General features: G+C 36.1%; 1 protein-coding gene across 2 annotated transcripts in view; it reads right to left on the minus strand.

Moving 5' to 3' along the window:
• Positions 1-19,092, minus strand: part of LOC133532052 (serine protease 33) — an 87,235-nt gene that overhangs the window by 8,777 nt on the left and 59,366 nt on the right. For both annotated transcript variants that reach the window (XM_061870544.1, XM_061870543.1), the window contains one exon: positions 9,074-9,185. In XM_061870544.1, the coding sequence (XP_061726528.1) occupies positions 9,074-9,185 (112 nt within the window). The remainder of the gene's footprint in view (positions 1-9,073; positions 9,186-19,092) is intronic.

Genomic DNA, 19,092 nt, shown 5'->3' on the forward strand with positions numbered 1-19,092 from the left:
CAACTTTTACTATGGCACCAACCCTCAAAAATATGGCTGTTTCATACATTTTGTTGGCCTGATGTTGAAATTTTCTACTGGAGTGTCAATTTTTTTCGCGATTCCGGGGTTGGTCCCATATTAAAAGTTTCTCAGTTATGACCTAAACGTTAACGAGTTTGAGTAATTGCTTTTCGTTCAGATACATACTGTTATTTTAGCACAAATTATTCGAAGAGATACTTACATACTTAATGGAGCATATTGTAGTAAAAACAAAAGAATATACCACCAAAAGTTTTGTTATGTCATACAAAAATCCTTCCATTTTTAATGTTGACAATACCGGGTGTTTCCTTTAACATGAGCAATAAATTATGTAGGCTGTACTCTTCAAACTGGCCAACATTTGTTCGACAACTTTTAAAAATAACTTATGCTTTTATTTTTATTTTAAGACGCAATGTATTGCAAATTTTGTAACTTTTTAGCGTGACAAGTAACGGCAAACGCACTGATGGCAGCGTACATTGAAAATATTATTTAATTTGTATGAAAAAGAGCAACAGCAAGAGATTACTATAATTACTAATATTCTTTATCTCAATGGTACTCATATATTTTGCAAGACTGCAAATTTTGTTTTATTTCTACTGATAATCACGAGCACTATTGATAAGCAAGTATGCAAAGCAGTTTTGTAACGCAGTTAACCATACTTTTTGTATGACCTTTACTAAACTGACTAACTTTTTTTCCATACAACATAAAAAAAACTAGCAAGGCTGAGACTGGCACCCATTGTCTTAACGATATGAAATTAAATTAAATTATGTAAATAATATAATAAACAGGATCAAGTGCGGGTAGTTCGAAAAACTCGCGCGGCTGGAAGATGTTGATGTCAACTTTAGCCAGTCTTCTCCGAGACCACCGGGACAACGCTGTCCTCAAAACGTCGGAGGTAAATTTAAAACTTAATACGCGATTGAGTCCCGTTTGTGTTAGTTAATAAATAAACATTGTTTTTTTCTGGAAATCGCCATAACTTGTATCTTGTAACTTCAATCACTAATCACTGTAAAAAAATACTGTAATGTTGACATAACCTATGTAACTTGACAACGATACTAAAAACAATAACTGCAGGAAGTTAAACAATAATTCGAATTATACAATTTTCTTTACATAACCGTGTCACAGACAACGTAATCAACAGTAACTGTAGCATCATATGTTCTTATATGTATTCAGTGTGAGAGCGAGTACCTATCTCGATAGAATGGTATTTACTAGTGTCCAACCATTCGGTTAGCGAATGTTCATTCGCTTTCGGTTTCGGTTTCGGCTAGTTTCAGCCAAAAAAAGTTTCGGCGTCAGTTTCGGTTTCGGCCAAAAACTGCCGAACTTTTTGGCCGGGCCGACACTTAAGGAGCCCACTGATTACCAGTTCGCCGGACGATATCGGCCTGTGAGTTATTCGCGATTGTTAGCTATTGCGAATAATTGACAGGCCGATATCGTCCGGTGAACTGGTACTCAGTGGGCCCCTTTACGAAATAGTACTTCGTGATATGAAACTAAACTATATGATAAATACCAAAAGTTGGGGAACACTGCTGACTATATATACTACATATATATACTGACTTATGTATACAGAATTTAATTGGTTTATTAGAAAAAAAACCATTCCCCTAATGAGGGCGGCACTGGACTGGACGGTCGACGCAGTCTTAATATGTATATAAAAGCGGTTCATGACATTTTTCAACGATTTTAACAAGTCTACAAAAGATTCGGTTTCGGCCTAAACTAGAGCCAAAACCGAACCTTCGGTTTTGGTTTCGGCAAAAAAACATGTTTCGATCGAACACTATTATTCGCAGTGATTGCTTCTTTGATGAGAAGGGATACATTTCAGTGATATGTGTCATATAAGAGTCAGTCATATATGGTCCGGTTCTCGAAGCCAAAATGTATTGAGAGTTTCGTACGTGGTAAGATCGTCTAGTGGATTTAAATACCGCAGTAAAAATATTGTAAGATATACGACATTTCCCTGATTTTAAAACTGTATTGAATGTTATTAAAAGATAATAATTACGACTACAGTTACCTTTATAGTACATTACGATACAAGTGCGAAAAATAGATAATTCGAAACAAGTGGTGATAAATTAAAACACGACCGAAGAGAGTGATTTAAATCGACACGAGTTGCGAATTACCTATTCGCACATGTATTGCACAACGTTTTACAGTACATATGGCCCTTTAAATGGTCGACAGAGTAACGTACTTAATGTCCTAATTTTCGCACTAGTGCGGCAAAGTAGCACCATATGTACTGTAAAGGATTTTTACTTCGTTTTATTATTAGGTAGGTACCTAGGTATTACGGGAAACAGCGAATAAGCCGTACAACGACCGCAATGGCCACAACTACTCTGACAAGAGTATACGACTAAGAAGAAAAGACCTAGGTAGATATTTACGATTATTAAAATGGTCATACAAGACAAAATATATTTACAGTACATATGGTGCTACATTGCCGCACAAGTGCGAAAATTAGCACATTACGTTACTAAGTCGAACATTTAAAGGGCCATATGTACTGTATAAAACGTCGTACAATACATGTGCGAATAGGTAATTCGCAACTCGTGTCGATATAAAACACTCCCTTCGGTCGTGTTTTAATTTATCGCCACTCGTTTCGAATATCCTATTTTTCGCACTTGTATCGTAATGTACTATTATTTTACTCTTCTTTATCCGAAAGTTAAGAATATTGAAATATAATTTATGGTTGTGAAATTTTGAAAGCATTTATTTTTAACTTAACTTTCGGGAGCAGAAAAGACAAATCTAAATATAAAACCTGTATATTTCCGAAAACAAATTGGAGAATAGCTAGAAACATTAATTTTGGGACGCACAGAAAAAAATTAAATAAAATACAATTCAAGGGGAAACTCAAGGGTAACTTTGTATTAGATATAATATTGTATCCATACAAAGTGGACCGAATTCAATCAGAATAATATGATACTCATATTTTTGAGCGTATACACAAATATAATTCGAACTTAATTTAAAAAAGAAAAAGATATCACTTACCTCAAATATGTTTCTTACATGATTTACAGCGGTTAAAGTGTTAGTTTTGAGTTAAACTATATTAATTTACATTCTTAAGTATACGAGAAGAAAAATGTGCGAAAAAGTAGACAGGAATAATAAAAATAGTACATTACGAAATAAGTAAAGAAAAACACGAGACAGAAGATCAAGAGCAAAACAGCAAAATTAAACAAATACACAAAATATATTTAAAAAATGATACTGTGAATTTACAAATTTTAATTATACAATCCAATCAACTCCTTTCAGATATAAATATCCATACTGTAATTATATCATGCTACATGCATTTACAGTCAGACCAAGATAAGTTACCAGCGATTTTGACAGCCTAGACAGTGTTATTTTAAACGTCAAAGTTCTAAGAAAATATGACGTTTACTTAACACTTGCACGTGCTGGGCTATCAAAATCGCTGCCAACTTATCTTGGTCCGACTCTATCTACTCTAAAACCATTTCTAAAGAAGCCATGACAATGAGAAATTATAAGAATATGCAGTTTTAAAATGCATTTGCTATCTAAGACATTCGCCAAAATATGAAAATATATTTTCTACCTTTTTCTACTAAGTGTGCTTAAAAAATCTAAAATACTTCCTGCATATTAAAAAAAAAACTTTTTTGTTTTCCCACTCGCATCTATGTATCTTTGAAGGCCTTTTCTACGAGTCATCGTTTTCCGTTTCACGAAATGTCAGAATACTGTTAAAAATAAATAATTATTCATAAAACTCCCAACAATACTAAAAATTAAAACGTGTAAAATGAAATTCATAAAAATAAACTCTTTATTGATAAAATTCTTGCTAGGTAACTAATTATTGATATATTTTCGTAAAATAGATAATTCTACCTTTAGAAAATGTCCTTCAAAGAGGTAAATGTAACCCCTTTTAATAACTTTTTTCCCATTTTCATGCCTGCAACTACCAAACACTCAGATTCCTTTTTAGCAGTTTCTACCATTTCTACCACGCTGGTACCATTTTCTACCAGTTACCGATATCGGGCTATCTCTTTCGCACATTTACCTCTCTATCCAACACTGCTTCCACCCGATAAGCTCGAAAATCGACATAAGCATGTTGCATCTGGAATTCATTAATACACGTATTAGTAGGTTTTTATTCATAGAAATACCAATACCATTTCAAAACAAGTACATTATTAATTTTTTTGTATAGAGTAAAAAAATTTTTTTATCAAAAGTAAATACTTCCATATATCGTAAAGAGGGGCTATTTGAGATCCAAAGAAAGGGGCTAATTTAAAATGTCGAATCTTTGAGGTCACATATTATTCTAAACGTTAAGGGAAATGATTTAATGATGGTGAATTATTATCAGAATTGGAAGCTTTTTGCTTCGAACAAACTGAATGAAATATTTGCATAACAGTTCAAAAAATATTTTATTACTATTTACACAAAAATTAGTCTTGCGAACTATGTGTTACCTGTTAGAAAATCGGCTTTACGATACTAAGTGAATTTATTCCTTTATTCCCAAAGTTCAGTTATTTATTTGGCTAATTAGTTCGTCCGTCATTGAGTTCGGATTTTGTTCAATACCTACACGAAACCAAAGCTCCTAGCGCCCATTTCGTAGCCATCAATTGAGACATTTAGTTAGTTGTTTTTTAGTAATGAGATGTTAGTTTACTTTCAATTAATGAGGTGAGATGGACGGACCAGGACAAAGCTGCAGTGGATGGGTTGATACACAAATGTGCCAAGTAGGCACCCAACAGAGAAGAACGGCAAACTGCAATGGATGGGTTGACACACAAATGTGCCAGGAAGTCAGCCAATGAATGGCGGCGTGTTGTGAAGCACGTCAACATCCGATGATGACCACGACCACTCTGTCAAGAGTGAAACGGTTAAGACGAAGAGTTTCAATTAGCCCCACGGATTCCCAATATACCCTTTTTACGATATTTATTTTTCGGAATTTTAATTTACTCGTTTTAAAATCGGGGTGTGTTACAACTATTAAATTAGTTCATAAATTAATTTGACAAATGCTGTGAACATTTTCAATCAGCAGCAATTAATTAATTTTCGACAGTACGTAGGTATCGAACTCCGTAATAGAGTTAGACCAAAATAAGTTAGCAGTGGTTTTGACTACCACTATATTTTAGTTTGTAGTGGTTTAGTGGTTAGTGGCGATACTAATCTAATTATGTTATTATGAGTTATTATGTTACTTGAAATAAATGAATTTTAATGGAATTTAATTTGACAGCCCAGGTCATTTTAAGCAAGTGTTATTTTAAACGTCAATCTTCTATGAAATTATGACTTTTACTTAACACTTGCACTTGCACAGGTTATCAAAATCGCTGCTAACATAGTTTAGTCTGACTCTATCTATATTTTCATTTTTTTTCACAGCAAGTCAAATTCAATTTTTATTGTTAGGTTACAAAAAAATTAACTCTGTGTTTTAAATTAACACAAAAGAGTTAAAAGCTGTGTCATTCTGGTGTATTCCTATTTATTCCCACCCCACGTAACCGTCGCCATCAAGACTCGGAACCGGTTTAAAAAACACCGGTAAATACCCGTTTATTTCAGTTTACCTCCGAACTTTTATAAGAACACGAACGTTTTAAGAACTTTATTGTAAGCTTCAAAAACCGGTTTATCCGACAAGCGCCGCAACGGCCGGTCGGCCTGGTGGTGTGCCACGTAAACATAGACATCGACATAGGAAGAAACCGGTTTTTATTGTTATAAACCGGTAAATTTTACAACAACTGTTCTCATAAAACCGGTTTAAAAATAACAGTTTTTCGAGTGAAACCGAACACGGTAATAACGGTTGAACCGGTAACGATAACGGTTTGGAAATTTAACCGGTTTCCGACCCTTGGTCGCCATACATGAGGCCGGGATACAAATGGGAATACTCCGTGATCCAGCCTGGGAAAAAAGTACAAACATGAATCATGAAAACATTACACGTTTTTGGACAGTTGTGTAAAAACCTCAAAATGTGTGTATATAAACTACATTGTATACACCCAAGTAAAGTATGGAAACAAGGTTTTTTTAATATCTAATGTTTATGTCTTTATTTTATAATTTTAACCTAAAACTTACATTAAGCAACCACAAAAGTTTAAAAATACTCGCTAAATATCAAAACATCCTAAAATATTGTCAAAAACAAAAAAGTTAATTAGGATAAAGTAACATAATTATACCCTTTTAATTGCTTTGAAAAATGTTGAACTGGCAAATATCATAGCCGCAACTTCAGTAGTTTGAGTAATTTATTTTTAAAATGTTCTACTATTATATTTACCATTTTGTTTCTAATGAGTAGTATATATAACATCGCTAAAAAACACACTTTTCTATTAAAATATAAGCTTATTTCCATACTTTTGGACTTAGGTGTAAGAAAGGGTTAAGTACACATAAAGCTATGAGCAAAGTGTTTTAAGCGTTAAAATACGTTTACTTGTTTTGGATAAGCATGATGGCGAATGAAGTGTTAGAATTAAAAGCAGGAGGCTATTCGAACTTAAAAATTCATAACGATTTGATGTTGATATCATTTCCCGCATCTTTTGCATCCACACCAGCATTAAGGTGACATTCGGACGTAAACTTTTTTATACTACGTCAGTGGCAGACAAGCATACGGCCCGCCTGATGGTAAGCGGTCACCGTAGCCTATGTACACCTGCAACTCCGGAGGGATTACATGCGCGTTGCCGATCCCAACACTCCGCACCCTCATTGAGCTCTGGCAACATTTTCACCGGCAGGAACACAACACTATGAGTAGGGTCTAGTGTTATTTGGCTGCGGTTTTCTGTAAGGTGGAGGTACTTCCAAAGTTGGGCTCTGCTCTAGATCTGGAATGACATCCCCTGTGCTGTGCCCTACCACACAGTGTTGTACTATGGCGACGTGTACCGACGTAGTAAAAAAAGACATCGAAACGTCACCCAAATGCACTGTAAATAATAACAAATCAAAAATAGATTTTTATATTCGAATGTTGCTCCAGGTAGATAATCTAGGAGCATTCCAAAAAAGTGTCGGGTACGTGACGGTACTTTTTATCACTTCTATGCCCCTTAGGTTTAATTTCGGTGTTACATACAATCTGAAATGTTTACGTTTGACCATACGCTGACGGGTGAATATGTGGGTCATACGGAACTACTTTACTTTGGGGCCAAACCCGATCGCAAAGAAAAATCAGCTGTTCCATAGAAAACATTGACATGTGATTCACCGAAAGTAGTTTAAACGTCAACGAAAAACATAATAATGAAACACTTTAATTAAAAACTAATAAATAAAGAACATTGCTAAGTGAGTAGCCAGCCAGTGAACTGATTCTGATTCTTTGTATGTAAAATTTGAGGTCTAGGGAGGGGCAGCTGCCTCTGCCTGTACCTCCCTACGCCCATGAAAATTGCCCTAAATCCTGGTCGCTTGGTAGGATGCCCGGAAAGCTGGCCGCATGCTACAACAATGCTGATCCGCTGATCAATATATTAAAATGGTTGGTTTCATACTAAAAGTTGTTCAGTATACATATCCACCCCTGAGCGTATGATTAATCATAACAATTAATCACCTGTGTATTATGTGAATGTGATGTGTTCATTTATACAATTTGTTTAGTGTTATTAATTTACTTGTAAGTGTATTTGTACATGATATAATACATCATTTTAAGTTTAAGTAGAGTATTTTTAGGTTAGATTCATATGTAAAGTCACGGACTTAAATTGATAAGCCACTTAGCATTCACTTTACATTGGACATTTCATACAGTTAGTATTACAACCAAATTAGCTTGAAACCTAAGTAGCTCGACAATTTAAGTCCGCGACAGTACTACTAAGTACTTTAAACTGGGGATTCTTTGAACCGCGGGGTAACATTGATCGTCACAAAAATGATCAACGCTTAATCAAAATCAAAGATACCCTTTATTTAATGTACCGCCAATCGGGGTGAATAGAGATGGCTGGGGTGAATAGGGACAAACCATTAAATATGATTTACCTGACAATTCATTACAAAATACTTACACAAATTGTATCATTAGATTAAAAGTAACAGTAGATTTTGTATCATACAATCTCTAAGGGCATTTATTAAGTTATTAAGAAATGTCTGTTCTTCTGTGTGTCGTTGGCGGACGTGTCACCACTAACTTTTAGTTTTAAATGAAATGAAATGAAATGAAATATATATATAATGAAATGAAAATATTTAATTCAGACACCAAGTATCCATATTTTTGTCTACAAGACTGTGTTAGTAAAATAACAAGAAAAATCTTAAAAATAAAGTTAACATTAATGTTAGTGGAACACATAATGCTCATTGGATCTAACATGCATTGTCATCCAGTGAGTTATAAGAGGGCTATCCACCCTTTCCGCAATCACCCTCAGGAGAGTGTTGGTGCTGCCCCGCACGCGGTCCCACAGGGACGCCACCCTCTTACGCAGCACTGCGTGGAAGCCGTCTGTGCTCCACTCAGCGAACATTGCTGACGCGCTGCAGCGCCAGGGCAGCCCCAATAAACCCCTGAAAGCGTTTTTTAAGTGAGGTCTCCACTGAAAACCAGCGCCACGGATGTATGCATGTCTTCTTATTTTATGTATAAGTTGGAGCGTTAAAAAAATTTATTTTCTTTCTTTCCAAATCACATTTTAACTTTTGTCCCTATTCACCCCAGCCATGCCTAATCACCCCGGTTGACGGTATGTTTATAAACTACGAAAAATTTCCAAATGTTGATAGGGGATTAGTATTTTATTTTTAGTATAATTTAAGTTTTATAAACTAGGTTTGAATTTGTATCCACATTATTGTAATAAAATATAGAATAGCGTTTAATTGTATAACAAAGGAGATACAATTGGAAATTGAACCTTATAGCCCTGTAACAAGGTACCTGGAGGAGCCTATCCTGATGTAAGCTTGCCAGGGGAACGTTCCGAAGCCCGCATCGTCGCCGCCGACGATGCGCCGCTGCGCTGTCTGCTTTCCGACAGCTATGCCGCAGCCTGGAATGAAAGGAACAGAATATTATTGAGATTATACAGATTATAAAAAATGTCTATTAGTTCGTTTTACTCTGTGTCGACTTGGCGACCATGTCACTATATACGGTATATCACGAGAAAGATTTTAATCACGCATTTCTGAGCCCAAAAGAAAATAAATAAATAAATGAGTTTAAGTATATTTCGCACAAAAAAACTTTTTTGTTAGATTTTTATCGTTTTTTTAAACGTATTTGTATATAAAAATCAAGTCTTATTAGTAAACCTGTCACTATAGAAAAATTGAAATGTAAGTCTGTAACAGATACTTTTGAACGCAAACTGTCGAGATTTATAACTAGTTGGAAAAGTATTCCAGGGTAACAGATACTGTTATCGCGTTATTTTATTCGCTACCATTTAGATTTTATATTTAAATTAAAATCTATGCATTTATAGTTGACATAAATGCAGACTTTAATTTGCGAATTAATTTTTTAGCATAATTTTAATTATGCGAACTTAATTTGACGTAATTAACAAAATACTGTTTATTAGTAAATTAAGTACATAAACAGCATAAAAAGCAGCTAATATTTAACAAACAGCTTAAAATAAAGGAAAATGTTGTCTATCGATGTTGAGTAAAGCGGATTTTAAATATTATTTGCCTGAACGAAACGAAACCTCCAAAATAAAATATTTAGATACCACGGTTTCACTTACTTGATTTTTTGCCAAAACTGTAACCGTGGTATGGTATATAATAGTATTTTATGCAACCGTTGTTTAAGAGAGGTCAAAAAAGGCGAGTGGCGTGAGTAACAATTTGAGCCGACAATAGTTAACAAAGACGCCACGAGTATTTTTTGACTCAGTTAAACAACGTTGCATACAATACCTTTTCTACGACCACACACATACTTTACTTATACCTTCAAACGTATAGTTCTCCCAGTCCACTTTCGGTATTTTCTTTTCACTCCTCCGTATCACTCGTATGATTCTCACTTCATTTGTCAAACCAGCAAGAAGGAACATTAATATTATAATTATTAACTTCATTTTCAATTCGGCACATCACAGTAATCTTAAATTACTGTTAGTTCTCTCATTTTCAATTCCTGTTGATTGACAGAAATTTTGACAACAATGGGTTGGCAGTTGTCAATAGTTTACATAGATGGCGCCAGCATCGGGTTTACCTCTCTCTATAAGTCTGTATCTTTAGGTATTTAAAAAACCGGCCAAGAGCATGTCGGGCCACGCTCAGTGTAGGGTTCCGTAGTTACTCTTCCGTCACAATAAGCTAAACTGGAGCTTAAAGTATAGTAAATTGTTAACCAAGGGATGAAACGGTACCTTTCACCCGAGTTAAACAAATAGGCAAATTTGCATAATCAGTACCTAATTAAAGTAAGTCTTTTTACTATGAAGGGAAAACTTTTTGCGATAACTCAAAAACAGCTAAACTGATCATGTCCGCTATAGTTTTCATTTAATGTCTTTCTTAAGCTCTACTTCCACGATTTTTTTCATATTTTTTGGACCTATGGTTCAAAAGTTAGAGGGGGGGGGACACATATTTTTTTTCTTTCGGAGCGATTATCTCCGAATATATTCACTTTATCAAAAAATGTTTTTTGAAAACCCCTATTAGTTTTGAAAGACCTTTCCAACGATACCCCACACTCTAGGGTTGAAGCGAAAAAAAAATTCACCCCCACTTTACGTGTAGGGGAGGTACCCTAAAAAAAATTAAATTTTTAGATTTTATTGTACGACTTTGTCGGCTTTATTGATTTATATATCCATGCCAAATTTCAGCTTTCTAGCACTAACGACCACGGAGCAAAGCCTCGGACAGACAGACAGACAGACAGACAGACAGACAGACAGACAGACAGACAGACGGACATGGCGAAACTATAAGGGTTCCGTTTTATGCCATTTGGCTACGGAACCCTAAAAAGGTAAACAAAATCTACCCTCAAATGGCTCCTTAAGCCAGTTGCGGCTAGATGAAAACATTACATGATGAAATAATGTAGGTTTAAAGTCAGGTCGTTTAGTGACAGATCCAGGCGGTTTTGTATTTGGTTGGTTAACCAATAAATATTAAAACTACCCGAAAATGTACATATTGTTTGTTTACCTTTTTAGGGTTCCGTAGCCAAATGGCAAAAAACGGAACCCTTATAGATTCGTCATGTCCGTCTGTCTGTCCGATTCTGTCACAGCCACTTTTTTCCGAAACTATAAGAGCTATACTGTTCAAACTTAGTAAGTGGATGTATTCTATGAACCGCATTAAGATGTTCACATAAAAATAGAAAAAAAACAATAAATTTTGGGGGTTCCCCATACTTAGAACTGAAACTCAAAAAATCTTTTTTCATCAAACCCATACGTGTGGGGTATCTATGGATAGGTCTTCAAAAATGATATTGAGGTTTCAAATATCATTTTTTTCTAAAATGAATAGTTTGCGCGAGAGACACTTCCAAAGTGGTAAAATGTGTGTCCCCCCCCCCCGTAACTTCTAAAATAACAGAATGAAAAAACTAAAAAAAATATATGATATACATTGTCATGCAAACTTCCACCGAAAATTGGTTTGAACGAGATCTAGTAAGTAGTTTTTTTTTTAATACAAAATAAAATTAAAAAAAAAAATTTTTTTCGTCAAACCAACACGTGTGGGGTATCTATGGATAGGTCTTCAAAAATGATATTTAGGTTTCTAATATCATTTTTTTCTAAACTGAATAGTTTGCGCGAGAGACACTTCCAAAGTGAAAAAATGTGTGTCCCCCCCCCTGTAACTTCTAAAATAACAGAATGAAAAATCTAAAAAAAATATATGATATACATTACCATGCAAACTTCCACCGAAAATTGGTTTGAACGAGATCTAGTAAGTAGTTTTTTTTTAATACGAAATAAAATTTAAAAAAAAAATTTTTTTCGTCAAACCCACACGTATGGGGAATCTATGGATAGGTCTTCAAAAATGATATTTAGGTTTCTAATATCATTTTTTTCTAAACTGAATAGTTTGCGCGAGAGACACTTCCAAAGTGAAAAAATGTGTGTCCCCCCCCCTGTAACTTCTAAAATAACAGAATGAAAAATCTAAAAAAAATATATGATATACATTACCATGCAAACTTCCACCGAAAATTGGTTTGAACGAGATCTAGTGAGTAGTTTTTTTTATACGTCATAAAATTAAAAAAAAAATTTTTTTCATCAAACCCATACGTGTGGGGTATCTATGGATAGGTCTTCAAAAATGATATTTAGGTTCCTAATATCATTTTTTTCTAAACTGAATAGTTTGCGCGAGAGGCACTTCCAAAGTGGTAAAATGTGTGTCCAAAGTGGTAAAATGTTGAACAAGATCTAGCAAGTAGATTTTTTTTAATACGTCTCAAATGGTACGGAACCCTTCATGCGCGAGTCCGACTCGCACTTGGCCGCTTTTTTTAAATACCTAAAGATACAGACTTATAGTTTTGTTCTATGACATTTGGCAAATAAAAACAAGTATTTTACATAATTCTGGGGATACGTATGGGGATTACTGGGGACAGGTAAAACCTATGCTGGTGCCATCTGTAAAAGACTCCGACCAGCCAACCGTTTTGACTGACAACATGGGCGTAGGGGCACTGAGGGCGTAAAATGATAAAAGTACCTAGTATTTTAGAATACTTAGATACTCTATGATATTATAAATTAAGAAAAAGAAACGCGTTGAAACTCTAGGTCCATGGGGTCCCAGCGCGCACAAGTTTTTTGGAGTAATCGCGAAACGTCTGGTTGACGTAACTGGTGACCGAAGAGCTAGCGGCTTCCTCGCACAACGTATCAGTATTGCGATACAATGAGGAAATGCCGCCAACATCCTTGGTACAATGCCTCAAGGGCTTATTTTAGATATAACCTAGTTATAGTAATCATCTGTAGGTATATATCCATTATGTATATTGTTATTGTAAATAAATACTTTTTACAGAAAAAGATAATTCAGGTTAAGAAATGGAAGCATATTAAAAATTAAAATCCCACTAGATAGTACCTCTAAGTACAACTAAAATGAAAAACATTGAAGTCAAAACATAGAACTAAAACTTGTAGGTCATCAAAATGTACAAGTTGACCACAAATTCAATATCTGAGAATTTGGTAAAACATAACCGAAACAGAAAAAACAAATATGATCGGTATTAAAACTACACTTCACTTTACATATCAATTTTTTAACGATTACGTTTACTTTCAGACCACATCCCACCCCTTTTTTTGCATTTTTTGCTCACTTTTCCACACGTCCACCGCACACATAACCCGATAGAATACTAGCCGCCCACCTTAGATAAGCATTACATACATGTAATTGGACTAATTGCGTGTAAGTTCCTGTGCGGATATCCGAATAGTTATGTATGCAATAGTTACGAAGATCAGAGCCCCTAGTGTAAATTTATTCGATAGCGAGACGTGACGTACGCGTTTGCGTTAAGTCTCATTTTGTATGGGATTTAGAAACAGCGCGCCAAGCGGGACGTTTTGGAAACTCAAAATCCCATACAAAATGACACGTAACGCAAACGCGTACGTCACGTTTCGCTATCGAATAAATGTACACTAGGGGTACTGAAGAGGCGGGTAAGCATAAATATGTATATTGAACTACTAAATTACATTGCATGTTGTTACGTTGGGCTATATTTCATACAAGTTGTATAAGACTGTAACTGAATTACCAATTGTTTATTAACTATTTTTTATTATATTATTAACTAGGTAAAGGAAGCTAGTGAGAGCCTAGGAACCCCGATATCGAGAAAATTATCAGCTGTTCCATAGAAAACATACATGTTCATCAAACTGTATGAGGCGGCCTTTTTTCGCGATTTGGGATGACCCCATAGTAAAAATTGTTCAGTATGACCTATATATCTACCACTCAGCGTATGATCAAATTTAACAATTACACCCTGTATACGATTTTACTACTTTGTGGACGTATTCTCATTTGTGCCCGCCCCACGTGACCGCCGCCATACATGAGGCGGGGACAACTCGGAATGATTTGTATGCAGCGCTTATATCCATCGGTTCCCAGCGGGGACAGCTGGGAATACACCGACGTATTCAACATTTCCGACATCCGATATCGGATTGTACAATGTAGAAGCGCTCATATGGTGCTATAAAAACTTAGAGCCTTGTGCCTATGGAAGGTAGGGTTAAGAAATAGAATCTCCATATACCAAAAAGTGTCCGACAAAAAACCATAAATAGGTGGCGCTACAATACTTAGAATACTTGAGGAAAAAATCTAATCATAGACAGCGCAATTCACTCCATCAACAACGCCTAGGTTCTTAGCTACTCTAGCGCTACTCTGGAGAGATTTGGAACTATTATTTATAGCTGACAGCTGGACACTTTTGCAACAGTTCTGCCTATGGAGATTCTATTCCTTGCCTCTACCTTTCATACTAGTGCCGATATTCATAGATGCTTATCGTCAAATCTAAAAAGCCTTTGGTTTGCCCTTATCTTCTGTCATTTTGACATTTGTCTTTGTTAAAAAGAGACAAAATAGTACATTGTGCAACGAGGGAGGTAAGTGAAATTGTTACCCCCGGAGTTACAGACAATGTTTTTTATCACACTTGCGAAGAAAAACTAAATTTTAAGCGAAATAATTCTTAAATACATTGATACGTGACGTTTCAAACATTTGTCCGTTATATTGTTACTTTTGACAGGTTAGGCATCGAAGGCACAGACCTATCCGGCATTCAGCCACGATTGAAAATTGTGTAAAAATATTTCAAACGTCTATTACATTGATAAAATTAAATATTTTTTAACATAAACAAAAAAAAATAATTATGAAAGTCAGTTTCTTAAAGTGAAACTCATTTATACCTACTTGGTTGGTATGAATGAGTGACACAATTTAAAAACCTTTTTTTTACAGTTCATACCTCCCGCATGAACAATAAATGTCTTTGTTCATTAAAGGTCTTTGTTCTTCAGTACACCTGCATGAAATAAGATATTTTTCGACCAAGTGTGATGAACATTAACGAAAGGTTTGCTAAGTTTCAAGAATCGGTTGCACCAAATTTGTAATCGTACTAAATTACGTTAACCTAATCACTTAATACATCGCATGTTCACATGTCTGGATGTTTGCTAACAGCTTATTTGATTTAGCTGCTATTTGGTATACAGTATACATTACATGCATACATATGATTTATACGAGTAGATTTTTCAGTATGACAATGGAAAGAGGCCTGACGGAATGACGCTGGTGCCTTGGAGAATGTCAGCCGCTTGTCTGTAGGGCTAAGGTGGTCTTTATCATTTGTCACTATGCCTGTCACGTTCTAACAAATATGTAACGATGTAAGCGTGAAAGTGACGGGCATAGTGACAGGTGATAAAAATGGACCCATGCTACCTCTGGGATGCTACCAGCGTAGATACCCTGGCACTATCCGATATTCCAAGCACCAAAGTTAGTGCTTTTGAGGGCACGTCCGCGGCCGAAATCCTCAATCGTTACAAATATACAACCCTTTGGGAGTTTCTACCAACGTTAATTACAACTGACCATTTTTATTTGGAGCCTGTCGTGTCCCACTGCTGGGCAAAGGCCTCCCTCTAATCTCTCCACTGATCTCTGTCCAGTGATGTGTCCGGACACTCCTTCAAGGAGTCCAGTTCCCGCCATCGCCGGTGAGGTCTGCCAGTACCCCGATTCGAATTTTCGGGCTCCCACTCTGTCTGACCTGACTGAACTGACCATTAACCATTACATGTCTGAACTGTTAACGGCCGTAACGGACGGTTAACAGTTTACGGTTCAATTTGTAATGGTTATTGGTCAATTCTAATTGACGTTCGGCTAACACTGGTGGCTGTATATTTACGGCATTGACATGTATATCTAAGGACGGGCCTTACGGGCTATAAAAATGGGGCCAGTACAGCGGTGTCACTCACGAACTTGAGCCAATCGTGCAGTCTAATCTCTCTCACTCAATACAACATTATAGTAACATCATATACTATCTTTATTTGTATACTATGTTTATTTCTGAGTGATAGTCAGAATCAACGTATTGTCGGTAAACGATCCGCCCGCGGCCTTACCGCAGACGAGAAAGTAACCGACAATACGAATCGGTGAGATTGCTTCCTCCACTAGTTCAGTATGTTTAACGTTTTGCGAGTATTTGTGTGACTTACGTGTTTAATCAAGTAACAACATCAATTGTTTGACATGATGCCAACGGCCACTTCATCTCACCACTAGGTATTCATCGTTACACCTTAGAACCTAAATGGCCGCGTACTGTGCGGTTCAAGAGGAATTTTCTCCCGCGGATGCTCCGGCTGTGGAATGAGGTTTTGCCGAGGGTCTACAGTATGGGGTTCTTCAAAAAAAGCGGCCAAGTGCGAGTCGGACCCGCCCATGAAGGGTTCCGTACCATTTATGACGTATTAAAAAAAACTACTTACTAGATCTCGTTCCAACCAATTTTCGGTGGAAGTTTGCATGGTAATGTATATCATATATTTTTTTTAGTTTTATCATTCTGTTATTTTAGAAGTTACAGGGGGGGACACATTTTACCACTTTGGAAGTGTCAGTCAGTGTGTCAGACAGACGGACATGACGAATCTATAAGGGTTCCGTTTTTTGCCATTTGGCTACGGAACCGTAAAAAGGAGTGTACAGGTTTTTAAAGGGTCGGCAACGCGCATGTAACACATTTGGAGTTGCAAGCGTCCATAGGCTGCGGTGACTGCTTACCATCAGGCGGGCCGTATGCTTGTTTGCCACCGTCGTGGCACTTAAGAAAACAACACAAAACAATTATTTTTTACCCCAGCTGAGCCCCTTTTCAGATTTGAATAATTAAGCTCCTAAAATTAGTGCGATAAGGAAAATTGCAGCTTAGCCGATTAAAGTTGCGTACAAAAATCTCAGAAATCGACTTTCAATCCGGAGGTCGTGGGTTCAAATCCTGGCTCGTACCAATGAGTTTTCGGAACTTATGTACGTAATATCGTGTGATATTTACTAGTAGCTTTTCGGTGAAGGAAAACATCGTGAGGAAATCTGCGAAGAAATTCAAAGCTGTATTCGAAGTCCCCAATCCGCATTGGGCCAGCATGGGGGCTATAACCGAAGCCCTATCGCGCGTAAAAGGAGTGCCCAGTGGGACGTATATAGGCAGCATTATTGTTATTTTATTCATAAATACTGTAATAAATAGAAAACACCCATAACTCGGGAACAAATATCTGTGATCATGACATAAATTAATACCCAGGATTTGAACCCGGGACCATCCGCTTCATAAGCAGGATCACTACCGACTAAACAAATTATAATGCGTTTTTAATTTTCCGACATACATACATACTAAAACCCTTTATTCTTACATCAAGGCCACAGCTTCAAGAATACGGCATAATTTCAGACTCAGACATATAATCTCACATAGGATATTGCTACAGCGGATAAACGCCTGTTACTTGAAGGTAATATATCGTAATGCGGTATTTCAAGACTATTACATAATAAAAAATATATAAATGCCTATTTAGATGTTAAACTGACATTATCTGCAATTCTTTTGAAACGAATCATTGGCCTACATGGCTCCAAAACGTCCGGGAAAACCCGTGTTTACTGTCGACATTACTAAAGTTAACTCGCTTAAAAGACTTTCGGCCTGATTCGAAAAATGATTAAAACACGTTTAAGATCTGGGAAAGATCGATAACTACACAACATGTCAAAATTGACGTTTATTTCGATTCCGCTGTGATCCCAATAAGATCTATCTACGATATTTCTAACATCAAAGTGACATTGGTTGCCCGAATCGAACTGCTTCTCAAATTATACGACATACAAACGATATCGAAATGAGAACTTATCTAATCTAGAACTTGTCCTTATCATTTCTCATTCTTACAATCGGGCCGTTTGCTTACGGTGGCGTCGTTGATCGGGTCGCCACTTTCCCGAATGAAGTTTGAGGGAGGCGATGGCTGAGATACGCGTCATACTCGACTCGTTTTGACGACCGGTTTGGCCTAGTGGGTAGTGACCCTGCCTACGAAGCTGATGGTTCCGGGTTCAAATCCTGGTAAGGGCATGTATTTGTGTGATGAGCATGGATATTTGTTCCTGAGTCATGGGTGTTTTCTATGTATTTCAGTATTTATAAATATTTATATATTATATATATCGTTGTCTAAGTACCCTCAACACGAGCCTTATTAAGCTTACTGTGGGACTTAGACAATTTGTGTAAAAAAATAATAATTCATTAGCAAAATTTAAGGAAATAATATGACATACCTTTAAGGATAAAGGAAAATTTTATTATTCCTTTTATTTATGTCAACAGAAAGGTCGCATAACCTTAAATGTCCGCAGCAAACTCAGCAGATTTCGCCTTCCCATACAAACGGAGTTTCGTTCTTATTTTAAAATTACGTCTTGGATTGTAATGAAACTTTGCACATACAATGAGATCAGATATATAGTCTGTCAAGCAAAGTATGTCAGTAGCAATGTACAGCAAAGTGAAGATGGCAACACTCAAAAGACTCAAAAAGCAGCATTGTCTTTGGTATTGCGCTTAGAAAAGCACCAATGTACAACGAACCAAAACTTGACTTTATAAATAATTATTAAATAAATATTATAGGACATTATTACACAAATTGACTAAGTCCCACAGTAAGCTCAATAAGGCTTGTGTTGAGGGTACTTAGACAACGATATATATAATATAGAAATATTTATACATACTTAAATACATAGAAAACACCCATGACTCAGGAACAAATATCCATGTTCATAACACGAATA

The sequence above is a fragment of the Cydia pomonella genome, chromosome 26 (assembly GCF_033807575.1).
Source record: "Cydia pomonella isolate Wapato2018A chromosome 26, ilCydPomo1, whole genome shotgun sequence".
In the NCBI taxonomy this organism is placed as follows: Eukaryota; Metazoa; Arthropoda; class Insecta; order Lepidoptera; family Tortricidae; genus Cydia; species Cydia pomonella.